The sequence below is a fragment of the Monodon monoceros genome, unplaced genomic scaffold (assembly GCF_005190385.1).
Source record: "Monodon monoceros isolate NGI ecotype Baffin Bay Population unplaced genomic scaffold, NGI_Narwhal_1 Super_Scaffold_13, whole genome shotgun sequence".
NCBI lineage: Eukaryota > Metazoa > Chordata > Mammalia > Artiodactyla > Monodontidae > Monodon > Monodon monoceros.
Window position 1 is genome coordinate 41,838,969 of NW_021703769.1, and position 14,173 is coordinate 41,853,141.

The 14,173-nt window shown below is 43.0% G+C and overlaps 1 protein-coding gene across 1 annotated transcript in view; it reads right to left on the reverse strand.

Annotated features, from left to right (window-relative positions):
• Positions 1 to 14,173, reverse strand: part of KIF16B (kinesin family member 16B) — a 293,377-nt gene that overhangs the window by 26,713 nt on the left and 252,491 nt on the right. The window contains exon 25 of the mRNA XM_029220041.1: positions 12,823 to 12,906. Coding sequence (XP_029075874.1) covers positions 12,823 to 12,906 — 84 coding nt within the window. The remainder of the gene's footprint in view (positions 1 to 12,822; positions 12,907 to 14,173) is intronic.

Below are 14,173 nucleotides of genomic sequence, written 5' to 3' on the forward strand. Positions count from 1 at the left end.
TTAGCTCTCATAGTTTTCTGGTGGCATCTTAGAATTCTCTATGTATAGTATCATGTCATCTGCAAACAGTGACAGTTTTACTTCTTCTTTTCCAATTTGTATTCCTTTTATTTCTTTTCCTTCTCTGATTGCCGTGGCTACGACTTCCAAAACTATGTTGAAAAATAGTGGCAAGAGTGGACATCCTTGTCCTGTTCCTGATCTTAGAGGAAATGCTTTCAGTTTTTCACTGTTGAGAATGATGTTTGCTGTGGGTTTGTTGTATATGGCCTTTATTATGTTGAGGTAGGTTCCCTCTGTGCCCACTTTCTGGAGAGTTTGTATCATAAATGGGTGTTGAATTTTGTCAAAAGCTTTTTCTGCATCTATTGAGATGATCATATGGTTTTTATTATTTAATATCTTAATATGGTGTATCACACTGATTGATTTACATATATTGAAGAATCCTTGCATCCCTGGGATAAATCCCACTCGACCATGGTTTTGATCCTTTTAATGTGTTGTTGGAATCTGTTTGCTAGTATTTTGTTGAGGATTTTTGCATCTGTATTCATCAGTGACATTGGTCTGTAATTCCTTTTTTTGTAGTATCTTTGTCTGGTTTTGGTATCAGGGTGATGGTGGCCTCACAGAATGAGTCTGGGAGTGTTCCTTCCTCCACAATTTTTTGGAAGAGTTTCAGAAGGATGGGTGTAAGCTCTTCTCTAAATGTTTGATAGAATGCACCTGTGAAGCCATCTGGTCCTGGACTTTTGTTTGTTGGAAGATTTTTAATCACAGTTTCAATTTCACTACTTGTGATTTGTCTATTCATATTTTCTATTTCTTGCTGGTTCAGTCTTGGAAGGTTATACCTTTCTAAGAATTTGCCCATTTCTTCCAGGTTGTCCATTTTATTGGCATAGAGTTGCTTGTAGTAGTCTCTTAGGATACTTTGTATTCCTGCGGTGTCAGTTGTAACGTCTCCTTTTTCATTTCTAATTTTATTGATTTGCGTCCTCTCCCTCTTTTTCTTGATGAGTCTGGCTAATGGGTTATCAATTTTGTTTATCTTCTCAAAGAACCAGCTTTTAGTTTTACTGATCTTTGCTATTGTTTTCTTTGTTTCTATTTCATTTATTTCTGCTCTGATCTTTTATCATGTTTTCCTTCTGCTAACTTTGGGTTTTGTTTGTTCTTCTTTCTCTAGTTCCTTTAGGTGTAAGGTTAGATTGTTTTTTTTTTTTCTGTACGCGGGCCTCTCACTGTTGCAGCCTCTCCCGTTGCGGAGCACAGGCTCCGGACGCGCAGGCTCAGCGGCCATGGCTCACGGGCCCAGCCGCTCCGCAGCATGTGGGATCTTCCCGGACCGGGGCACGAACCCGTGTCCCTTGCATCGGTAGGCAGACTCCCAACCACTGCACCACCAGGGAAGCCCTAGATTGTTTATTTGAGATTTTTCTTGTTTCTTGAGGTAGGCTTGTATAGCTATAAACTTCCCTCTTAGAACTGCTTTTGCTGCATCCCATAGGTTTTGGATCATCGTGTTTTCATTGTCATTTGTCTCTAGGTATTTTTTTGATTTCCTCTTTGATTTCTTCAGTGATCTCTTGGTTATTTAGTAACATATTGTTTAGCCTCCAAGTGTTTGTGTTTTTTACGTTTTTTTCCCTGTAATTCATTTCTAATCTCATAGTATTGCGGTCAGAAAAGATGCTTGATATGATTTCAATTTTCTTAAATTTACTGCGGCTTGATTTGTGACCCAAGATGTGATCTATCCTGGAGAATGTTCCACGTGGACTTGAGAACAAAGTGTAATCTGCTGTCTCTGGATGGAATGTCCTATGAATAACAAATCTATCTGGTCTATTGTGTCATTTAAAGCTTCTGTTTCCTTATTTATTTTCATTTTGGATGATGTGTCCATTGGTGTAAGTGAGGTGTTAAAGTCCCCCACTATTATTGTGTCACTGTCGATTCCCTCTTTTATAGCTGTTAGCATTTGCCTTATGTATTGAGTTGCTCCTATGTTGGGTGCACATATATTTATAATTGTTATATCTTCTTCTTGGATTGATCCCTTGATCATTATGTAGTGTCCTTCCTTGTCTCTTGTAACATCCCTTATTTAAAAGTCTAGTTTATCTGATATGAGCATTGTTACTCCAGCTTCCTTTTGATTTCCATTGGCATGGAATATCTTTTTCCATCCCCTCACTTTCAGTCTGTATGTGTTCCTAGGTCTGAAGTGGGTCTCTTGTAGACAGCATATATATGGGTCTTGTTTTTGTATCCATTCAGCGAGCCTGTGTCTTTTGGTTGGAGCATTTAATCCATTCACGTTTAAGGTAATTATCGATTTGTATGTTCCTATGACCATTTTCTTAATTGTTTTGGGTTTGTTTTTGTAGGTCCTTTTCTTCTCTTGTGTTTCCCACTTAGAGAAGTTCCTTTAGCATTTGCTGTAGAGCTGGTTTGGTGGTGCTGAATTCTCTTAGCTTTTGCTTGTCTGTAAAGCTTTAGATTTCTCCATCGAACCTGAATGAGATCCTTGCCGGGTAATCTTGGTTGTAGGTTCTTCCCTTTCATCACTTTAAGTATATCATGCCACTCCCTTCTGGCCTGTAGAGTTTCTGCTGAGAAATCAGCTGTTAACCTTATGTATGTTATTTGTCATTTTTCCCTAGCTGCTTTCAATAATTTTTCTTTGTCTTTAATTTTTGTCAGTTTGATTACTACGTGTCTCAGCGTGTTTCTCCTATGTGTCTCAGTGGGTTTATCCTGCATGGGAAGCTCTGCGCTTCCTGGACTTGGATGGCTATTTCCTTTCCCATGTTAGGGAAGTTTTTGACTATAATCTCTTCAAATATTTTCTCTGTCCTTTCTCTCTCTCTTCTCCTTCTGGCACCCCTATAATGTGAATGTTGGTGCGTTTAATGTTGTCTCAGAGGTCTCCTAGGCTGTCTTCATTTCTTTTCATTCTTTTTTCTTTATTCTTTTCTGCAGCAGTGAATTCTACCATTCTGTCTTTCAGGTCACTTCTCCGTTCTTCTGCCTCAGTTATTCTGCTATTGGTCCCTTCTAGTGTACTTTTCAGTTCAGTTATTGTATTGTTCATCTCTGTTTGTTTGTTCTTTAATTCTTCTAGGTCTATGTTAAACATTTCTTGCATCTTCTCCATCTTTGCCTCCATTCTTTTTCCGAGATCCTGGATCATCTTCACTATCATTAATCTGAATTCTTTTTCTGGAAGGTTGCCCATCTCCACTTCATTTAGTTGTTTTTCTGGTGTTTTATCTTGTTCCTTCATCTGGTACATAGCCCTCTGCCTTTTCATCTTGTCTAGCTTTCTGTGAATGTGGTCTTTGTTCCACAGGCTTCAGGATTGTAGTTTTCTTGCTTCTGCTGTCTGCCCTCTGGTGGATGAGGCTATCTAAGAGGCTTGTGCAAGTTCCCTGATGGGAGGGACTGGTAGTGGGTAGAGCTGACCGTTGCTCTGGTGGGCAGAGCTCAGTAGAACTCTGATCCACTTGACTGCTGATGGGTGGGGCTGTGTTCCCTCCCTGTTGGATGTTTGGCCTGAGACAACCCAACACTGGAGCCTACCTGGGCTCTTTGGTGGGGTTAATGGCAGACTCTGGGAGGGCTCATGCCAAGGAGTACTTCACAGAACTTCTTCTGCCAGTGTCCTTGTCCCTATGGTGAGCCACAGCCACCCCCCACCTCTACAGGAGACCCTCCAACACTAGCTGTAGGTCTGGTTCAGTCTCCCCTGGGGTCACTGCTCCTTCCCCTGGGTCCCGATGCACACACTACTTTGTGTGTGCCCTCCAAGAGTGGAGTCTCTGTTTCCCCCAGTCCTGTCGAAGTCCTGCATTCAAATCCCACTAGCCTTCAAAGTCTGATTCTCTAGGAATTCCTCCTCCTGTTGCCGGACCCCCAGGTTGGGAAGCTGACATGGGGCCGAGAACCTTCACTCCAGTGGGTGGACTTCTGTGGTATAAGTGTTCTCCAGTCTGTGAGTCACCCACCCAGCAGTTATGGGATTTGATTTTACTGTGATTGCGCCCCTCCTACCGTCTCATTGTGGCTTCTCCTTTTTCTTTGGATGTGGGGTATCTTTTTTGGTGAGTTCCAGTGTCTTCCTGTCGATGACTGTCCAGCAGGTAGTTGTGATTCTGGTGTTCTCGCAAGAGGGAGTGAGAGCACGTCCTTCTACTCCGCCATCTTGGTTCCTAATCCTATGGTTAAATCTTGAAGCTGGGTACTGTCAGTCCACCCACTTTGTTTTTCGCCTTCAGTATGGCACTGGCTATTCTGGGTCTTTTGCCTCTCCATATAGGCTTTAGAATCAGTTTGTCCATGTCCACAAATATCTTGCTGGGGGACTGCACTGAATCTATAGACCAAGTTGCAAGACCTGATATCTTGACAATATTGAAACTTCCTATCGATAAACATGAACTACGTCTACATTAGTTTAGTTTTCTGATTTCTTTCATCAGAGTTTTTATAGTTTTCTTCATATAGATCTTAAACATATTTTATTAAATGTTTACCTAAGTATCTAATTTGGGGAGTGCTAATGTACATTCTATTGTGTTTTAAATTTCAATCCCCCTTTTTCATTGCTGGTATATAGGAAAGTGATTGACTATGATATATTAACCTTGTATCCCGCAATCTTGCCATAATTGTTTTCAGTTCCAGGAGACTTCCTGTCAATTATTTTAGATTTTCTACAGAGACAATCATGTCACCTGTGAATAAGAGTTTTATTTCCTCCTTCTCAATCAGAATAACTTTTTTTTTTTTTTTTTCGGTACGCGGGCCTCTCACTGTTGTGGCCTCTCCCGTTGCAGAGCACAGGCTCTGGACACGCAGGCTCAGAGGCCATGGATCACGGTCCCAGCTGCTCCGCGGCATGTGGGATCTTCCCGGACCGGGGCACGAACCCGTGTCCCCTGCACCGGCAGGCGGACTCTCAACCACTGCGCCACCAGGGAAGCCCAGAATAACCTTTTATTTCCTTTTCTTATCTTAGTGCATTAATTAGAACTTTAATTTTAAAAGTATGCTGTAAGTCACCACACAGCGATTGGAATGTAGCAATTTTTAAAAGAAGAATGATCATTTCTAGTGTTTGCTATGTACCCAGCGCCTATCCAAGTATTTTACATGTATTATCTCATTTAACCTTCACAACAACTCTCTGAAGTGGGTACTATTATTATCCCCATTTTAAGGATGAGAAAAACTGATCCACAGAGAGGTTAAGAAACCTGTTTAAGGTTACCCAGTCAGTAAGTAGCAGAGCAAGGATCCACAACTAGGTCTGCTGGACTGTATAATGTATGTTTTTAACCATTATCCTGTATCAATTTGGGATGTATTACGGGCTAGGGCCTATGTCTTGTACAGGTGTTTCTTAAACACCACTCTCATTTGATCCGCTCAGCAACTCTGAAAGTTAGCTCTTCTTATCCCTGTTTCCCATTGAGAATGATGAAGCTCAGAATGGGTAAGTAACCAGCCCAGTGGCCTACTGCAAAGTGGCATTTAAACCCATTTATGCATGTGCTCTGGCTTTGAAAATGTTTTTTGTCAGAACAAATAAGTGATATTTGCTATTCAGTGCAGCTTTAACTGATCATTCAACAAACACTTACTGAGGGCCTGTTAAGGGCCAGAAACTGTTCTAGGCACTGAGGAGACAGAACTGAATAGGCAGCTGGAAACCCTGTCCTCACAGAACTTACCTTCTAGTAAAATATAAAGCATTTAAAAACAAAACAAACTGACAAACAAAAACATCCCCCCAACCACCGCAAAGTGCTTGACCAAGAAGCCACAGAGGCATCTGGTGGGGAGTGAAGGGGCAGGGCTCTCCGAGGAGAGGACGTCTGAGCTGAGGGAGGTGCTCCAGCCTCGGAGATGCTTCTGCTGACTTAATCCCAAGTCAGTAACGACATGAAGACCCTGACTGCCTGCTTAGAGCTTTAGATTGGGAGCCCAGTGATAGGGAAGAGTTTTCCCACTTGCAGTGAGTTTTGAGTCCCTGAGTTGTTAGCCATCAGCCCACAAAGGATGCCACGTGGGGAAGGGGAAAAACGGCAGAGTAAAACTGACAGTATGGCGGGCGCTTCCCTTGTCCCCCCAGCCTCCGTCTGGGTTTGGAAGTTGATCCTCTCCTTGTAAACATGTGTTTCAATTTTGGTTTCTTCTCAATTAAACCAAAGACTCTGCATGGAAACCAAAGTGGGATTTTCCCTCCAGATGGGGACTCACTCTTCTGATGTGACCATAAAGTGCCAACTTACACTGATATGGAAGGACTTCTGTTGTGTAAAATGATTTCTTGATGGGCACTTTGCCTCTGGAGTTCATTCTTTCTCAGACTTCCTCCTTCCCCTTACGGCACCGCTTACCTACAGTATACACACTTCATCATGTAATTCTAACAATTCCATGGAGCAGATATGATTTCTGCCATTTAACAAGTAAGGAACTGAAGTTTAGGGAGGGAACTAAGGTCACAGGACACTGGAGTAGTCTCACAGAGCTGGGTTGCAAGTGCAGGTCTGACTCTAGAGCCTTCTGCATTATTCCAATACCACATGGAGTTTCCCATCTCCTTCCTGAATCTTCATCCCAGATCACAGCAATTTTAGCCCCTCTGACTTCACGAAGCACCGCGATGAAACAGCCCCCAACGTCCAGCTCAGTCTCCTCCCTCACAGCGACAGCCACGTAACCCCCTTCAGAAATGCTGTGATCAACAAATCACAGAAAACAGTCACTGCTAATACGAATGACCATATAACCAGAAAAAGTAAAATACATAAAAACATAAATGAGGAGGGAAACAGTTCTTTCTGTGAGGTATTTTTCACTCTCTGCCTACTTTGGTAATGGTTCCGCCATTATCCGTTCTGTAAGATCAGCAGAGAGTAGATGGAAAGAATGTTCAATTAAGCACAGAATTGCCAGATACCTTTCAGGTAGCCGAACGAGTGAGAAAATGCAAGGATTTTCACCTCCTGAAATTTATTGTGAAACTGAAAGGATTCAACCTATACAATGTCTAAACCAAAATGATTCTATTGTTGGAAATCAAAGGTTTGAAAGTAACATAAAACTGAAGTATCAACAGAAGCAGACACTGCTGTTAGTCAGAAAAGCTGGGCTGTGCAGGGAAGTGGCAGCCGGTGCTGGGCAGGGGGACGTAGCACTACGGCAGCCGCCATAACACCCACGTTGTAAGGCAGGTAAGGCACGGGAACCACCAAGACTTTTATTTTGAAAACAACTCCTCATTTAGTTCACGTTAGAAAAGAGGACACCTGTGAGCTCTGGGCATCTCTCTATAGTAAGAAAAAGTGATGAGACGCAGCTGAGGGCCGGCCTGGTGCTCACAGCTAAGCTCGGTATTCTCCTGTCAAGGGCAGACAGCTCCAAAGGACACCAAGACCAGGTGAGGCTACTCTGTGACCACGAGCAAGACAGAAAGAAAAACAAAACCCAAAAAACACTCCACAATCATGTCTGAACACAGAAACATGAATACTGTACAAACCATGAAAATGATCAAATACCCCCCTCCTCTGGCTAACAGGATGACTGCTGTGTTTCTTATCAATCATAGTTTTAACCTCACTCTGTTCTTCTTGCCTTCCAGATAAGAATTGTTAAGACACCCAATCAGAGAAATAGCCCAACATCCAATCCAGAGCAAAGTCCGCTTGCTTGCACTCTGCCCTGAACCACCTAACCCAGGGCCAAGTCCTATCATAAGGTCTTGGTAACACCTTGCTGAGATGCCCCCTGCCTCCCATGGTATCTGTTCTTTCTTAGGGCAGGGAATTAATAAATCTAACACACTGTTGAAAAAGTAGGTGTACGTCTGGGGGTCACTGGCCGAAACGCACTGACATTTGTCAGGCAGAGGCTTGGGGTACATGAGGCGTGCTGGGGACGCCACAGTGGGCAGCCTCACTGTCAGCGACTCGGGAGACATGCAAAGAGAGCCGACCGTCTGTGAACAACAGCTACGTAAACGAAGAGGAACGGTGCTCATTTCATAATGATCCTAGGCCTCCCATCTTTCTCACACTGGACAGTAGCTTGACTGTGATTCAATCATCAGAAAGCATTTCTACACTTCAGATGACAATTTTACAGGGTGAAAGAAAGGGTGGTGTTACACCATGAGATTCCTGGTATCTTCCAGGTATCACCATAAGAACAGTCACATAATCTTAGTGTCTTTGTCCTCAGAAATTGATTTTGCAAGTAGATGTAACAAACTGAGGTGCTCACATTGCTACACTTCATGACTGCAGGTGGGGGGCGTTCTTTTGCCCTCCCCTGGCTCTTAAAGCAGATCTGAAACGTGCTGGAAGGCGCCATCACTGTGGCCAACTGTCCTCATCACCACCACCACTTTCATTCACCACGGTACCACCTAACATTTCGGAGTGCTTCCCTCTGTACCAGAGGCCGTGTGATGTCCATGATCTCATTTAACCCTCAGGTCAACTCCTGGAAGATGGTGGTATTATTTGTCTTCATTTGTCAGTGATAAAGGACACTGACAGTGACATTAACTCCAAAGGAGCAAACCCAGGATTCGAGACCAGGATGAAGCGCCCCAGGCCCATGCTCTAAGCTTCCACACTATTTTTATCCATCTTAATAATGCTCTAGCCAGTGATGTGAAAATGGGGAAGAAGTGGTCTTGGGCTGCTGCCTGCTCTAGTACGTTCAAGAAAACATCCGAGAAACTTCTCAGGTTCTTACACCTAAAGGTGGTGGTTTTATTCTTGAAAGCTTTACTGTTTTATTAGAGGATTTCACTTGTTTTCATTAATTACAGTTACTCCTTGAAATGACAGACTACTGAGATGATTAGCAGAAATGTTTCCAAGTAGATGATAACATTCTCTGAAATTAGTGACCCAAAATGTACCTCTCATCAATCAACAAAAACAAAACAAAAAACTCATCTATTTGGGGCTAATATTGGCAGATTTTCTGAGAATTCAGTGAATAATACAGTACATGTGAAGCACGTGTGAAATATCATGGGCGATGAAGATTCAATTAGACGTTGATTCTGTTGCCTTCAAGTAACTGAAGAGTATAATAGGGGAGATCTGAGACATAAACATACCTTTTGATACAAGCAAGAAAGTACCAAGAATCTTAAAAGAAGTGGAGGTGAAGTCTCAAGGACATTCCAGAACAAAGTGTGCAGAAGACCCAGCTCTATCTCCAGCTCAGAGTGTGCTAAGGATTAAGAGAAGGAGGCTGCCCTGAAAGACACTCTAGTATAGACTGAGGCTTTGCCACTCACTGGCTACATGACCTTCTTTATCCTCCCCAAGACTTAACTTTCTCACCTGTAAAATGGAGATAATAATAGAAGTCACCTCAAAAGCTGGCTGGAGGAGTAAATGGCATGATATATCAAGCCTTTCACTCATGCCTGGCACTCAGTAGACACCCAGTAAATGTGAGACAGCAGTAGTACTATGTGAAAGCCTACGGAATTGCCAATATTCCACCATTTTTGACCTATGACAATGACAGGTTCAACCTGATGGTAATGGTATCTGGCTTCAAGTGCAGTAACAAGCACCCTTCTGCTCCACGTAACTCATCAGACAGAGACTGATGTGATCATTTAGTGTTACCTCCACAGCCTTTTCTGCGGGGCTGTCGTCCGCGTTACAAGAAGGGCTTGGAGGAGCTGAGCACCATGTCACACACGGGAGAGCCGCTATCAGAACCCTCTGGCTGCCCGATAGCAGGGTCTGCCCACGATGTGCACATTTACACTGAACGGTTCCAGCGGGGCCGGGATGGCAGCAACAGGGGGTTCCGCCCACGTCAGAAACCTCCAGAGACTCTGGCTCTTGTGGAGCAAAAGTGCTTGGCGGCATTTGGGCATGAGATGCAAAGCAGTAACAGGCCAGATTCTGGAAAACCTGGCTCCAGGTTATAAACTACAGTGGTCCTGGTAACTCTTTGTGGGTGGAGCCTATACACGTTTATCAATAAGAGTGAGTTCTGGAGGCCAAATGTACACTTCGCCACTGAGCATCACCACGTCCTGACCCTTTTCCTGGTGCTACACACCCCAACCCCACACGGCTACCACCACACACACCACTAATATTCCTCTCTCCGCGGTGATAAAACTAATCTCTAGAACATCTCGTGACAGGCAGAAATTTCTGTTGTTACCCATCATTTTTAGAATAATTATTTGAACATTTTTATAAATAGGATTTAACCTTATATAAGTTAGAAAGTAGGTATCTATGTCTTTCATGTGAAAACATTTGACGCTTTTTGTTGATAAACTCAAACACAAGGTCCAAATCTTGCAGCTACTTTAATAGCAAGGAAGATCGAAGCGCAACTGGGTGCTTGCTTAGAACACTGCTCTATGCAGGTCAGTCGGCGTGAGGAGGTTCGTAAAGCTGTGTTTCTGGATTTTAAAAACCAGCAGATAATTCCTCTGGCGCAAACACTATGTATATCGGTGTGTGCCAGTACAAGTGTGTCCTACTGAAATCCACCTTTCTGTACATGCCTACGTATTTAACTATACCTCCAGGTAGAGTTTCATACAGCAATGTAAACATATGCTCTTTGAGGGCAAGAAGTGTCTCATTCACCTTGATATTCTATATAACACCTAGCACTGTCCCCAGCATGTATCAGGAATTAAATAAATGTATATTGAATTGAATAGGAAGTTCAGGGACAATAAATGTTAATTTTCACATGAAAATGCAGTAAATCAGTGACTCTTGGTGTTAGATTGAAAATAAAAATCATAATAGTTGCAGGAAATCAACTCAAGAATCTCAGGTTAACTTTCCAGTAAACTGAAGCTGAATTACACTCTCTCCTTGACAAGAACATAATACTCTAAGATTTAACAGTCAACATGAGACGAAATACACTTAATTTAAAATGTAAGCCCCTATATTTCCACAAGGTGTGGAGAATCCATTCCTTATGGGTTAATGCCACAGGTAAACCACAGTCACGGGCAATGGGAGGGATGCTTGTATCCACAGAGATGTTGACATAAAACCCTGTTTGTCAACAGCTGATGGCTCGGTAGGGCTAAATGATTAAGCAGGAGATCCTGCAAAAACAAACATGGGTCCCACCTGAAAGTACCAAGAATGAAAAGGTGCCCTGGGCTTTGCTCTGACTCTGGAGTGGAAAGACAAGAGTCCCCAAGAACAGGGCTCACAAACGCACAGCACACAAACGCCCAATCTGTGGGGCATGGCTGGCACCATGTGCATTTAATTAGGGCCCTGAGTAAGTAGGGATGACAACAGCTACTTCCTGTTAGTTTACAAACTTGTTTTTATACACTGTCGTTCTGCACGTTTCCATTAAAGACAAGTCTGGATTACTGACGCAGGTAAGGGTTCTGGAAAGAAAACCATCACTAGTTCTGCTGTGAGTTTTAAATTGTTTGTATGATACAATTAAACCTTTAAGAGAAATTGGTCAAGAAGGCTCACCATGATAACCTTTCCCTTGAGTTTAAGCTCTTCAGTTGGGTATCAGGGTCATACCACCTCATAGGCTGATTTTTAGAGCCCTGCAACGACCCATCCAAACCTCAGTCGTAATAGTTCCAGCACCCTTTCAAAGGTGTAATTCTATAGTTTAACTCACAGGCCTGTAAGCATGGCCACACCCTGAAACTCTTCTTTCCTCAGATCACTTCTATACTGAGGATCTCAAGTCTCTAAAATGCCCCTCGTGGACCACAATCTCCTAGTCTTCAATTTCTCCACGGTCCCCACTCCCCCCTTTTGCTCTCACTGCAACCTCCAGCCTCTGGAGGTTTCCCTAAGGCTTGGTTCACTGGTATTCACTGGACTCCATGGGCAGCCATTTCAAACTGGCTGTCTCCAGGAATGAGAAAAATACCGCCGTTTTATGGAGACTTTCACAATTCAGAAAGGGCCTGTCTCAGGCCTCCTCTTATTTGATTTCATTTGCAATACGTCTTCTTTTTCTTCCTCTTAAAAGAGTAGCAGAGGGGACTTTGCGAGGCCCCAGGAAGCTTGCTGACTGGAGTGAGCTATTTGTAATTTTATCCTGCCTGCCTCAGTGGCTCACAGCGGCAAGAGGCTAGCCCATGCCCGAGGGTTACCTGCGACCATGCCTCAGCACAGTCTGCCTCGGTAGCATCAGATGCCAACCAAATAAGCAGCTCTAGCCTGCAAAGCAATACAAGCTCTACGGAGCAGTCAACAGTGCATGCCAGCAGGGAGGCAGTCAGAAAAACAACAGTTGTGTTGAACCAAAGCTCTCCACGGAGCTGGCTCAGAAGACGAAGTTAAAATAAGTCCAACAAAACCTAACCATGACTAAAATGGGTATGTGTCTTTTTGCTTCCAGCCACCTTGAAAAAGTAACAACGATGCAATACTACAAATCTTCAGTTAATTAATTCAAGTTTTTGGCAGCAAGCTTCTTACCCCCAGCCTGCATTGTGTACCATCTGTCTATGTGAATATTCAGTTCTCACCCACAACCTGCTTCCTAACCCTTGGTATAAATGTATCTCCTCAAAACCCAGGAAAACGCTCTGTTGGGGGTGGGGGGAAGGACTTATATTTTAAATAAACTGATCTCATTACTTTACAACCTGCTGCTGCCACCTCCTGAGTTAATGAAGCAGCACCTCCCCATCCGTGAACAAGAGTTAAGTGTTTAAGAGGAAGAATTCTCACTGGTCAATCAGATGGCAAATTTTCTGCACACAGAGAAAGAAAAGCTTAATTCTGTTACCTCTAACTGACTTCGCCTCTCAGCAATCACACGTTCATCCTTGTTTCCAAATAGTTTCTTTGGAGGGAATTCAAGAGTCGCGAGCTGAAATACATATTTTATAAGAGAGGCATTAATATCACACCTGTGATCTTTGGGCTATTATTAATCCATTATTTGGAATCTCTATCATGGTGGGGGGGGGGAAGAGAAAGAGGTTGGAAGTTTAAAGATGGTAGGACCTGCCTTGCTTAGCCACCAACCGTGTGACCTTGAACAGACCAGGCAAGGCTCCACAAGGGTCACCCGAGAGGCAGGATGATGGGGCCTCAAAGGAAGGACAGACTTGAGCCTCAGTGTTTTGTCCTAGACGACATAGTAGACACTTTGCCAGGTGGTGTTTCACATGTTTTATTTTTTAAAACACAAGTTTGTTCTTCTTTTAGTCCCCTTCTAATACTAGAATTCAATTATATTTGTGTTGACATGAGAATTTGAAAACTCAACAAGCATACTACCTGAACATTTTGTAAGAGTTCTGTAAACTTTCCATATTGCCTTTCCTCAGCTACTACTGCAAATGCACATGGCCCATGTGAAAAGAAGTCTTCTCTTTCAATCTTTTCTCCTTGTCTCCTAGAGAATAAAGGTTTAAAATTTGCTGGAGCCAGGTCTTGGAATTTCATAGGTATTTTCCTTATGCTTCTTTTCTTGGAAGTATAAAAATCATAACGAAAAGGTAAGTTTTCTTATAGACTCCAAGGCAAGAAAGAGCTCTATAATCTGGCGGAAACCTGACCAGCTCGTGTGGATTTGGTTGAATGAACACTGAGCGGCAATAATTGCTGGTGTTGATGAAATTCACTATTTCCTTCCTTCCTCGCCCTGTCGGGTTCAGACACACTGAGAGGTCAACAAAGCATTATCAAGGAAAAAAAAAAAGAACATTTCTCCCACAATATAGGCCACAGTGTGCCACAAAATTCCTATTTTATACATATGCAAACCTTGGCTGATTTATATTGCCACAGTGGGAATCAAAAATTAAGAACTAACATCTGTATGTATAGGACTTTGAAAACTTAGTACTAAAGGAGAATATACATACAGCAAAATGCACATATCCTAAGTGAACAATTGGTGAATTTTCAACATCTCAACACACTGTAACCACCACCCAGATCAAAGAGAACACCCCTGGCCGCCCAGGAACCCCTGGCACTCCCCTCCTGTTCTGTAAAAGGCTGGCGCTAGCCTGCCTTCTAACAAAATGGTTTAGTTTTTCCCATTTTTCAGCTTCAACATATGGCATGAACCCTTTTGTGTCCACCGTCATCGCTCTACCTCATGTGTGCGAGGTCCACCCATGTTG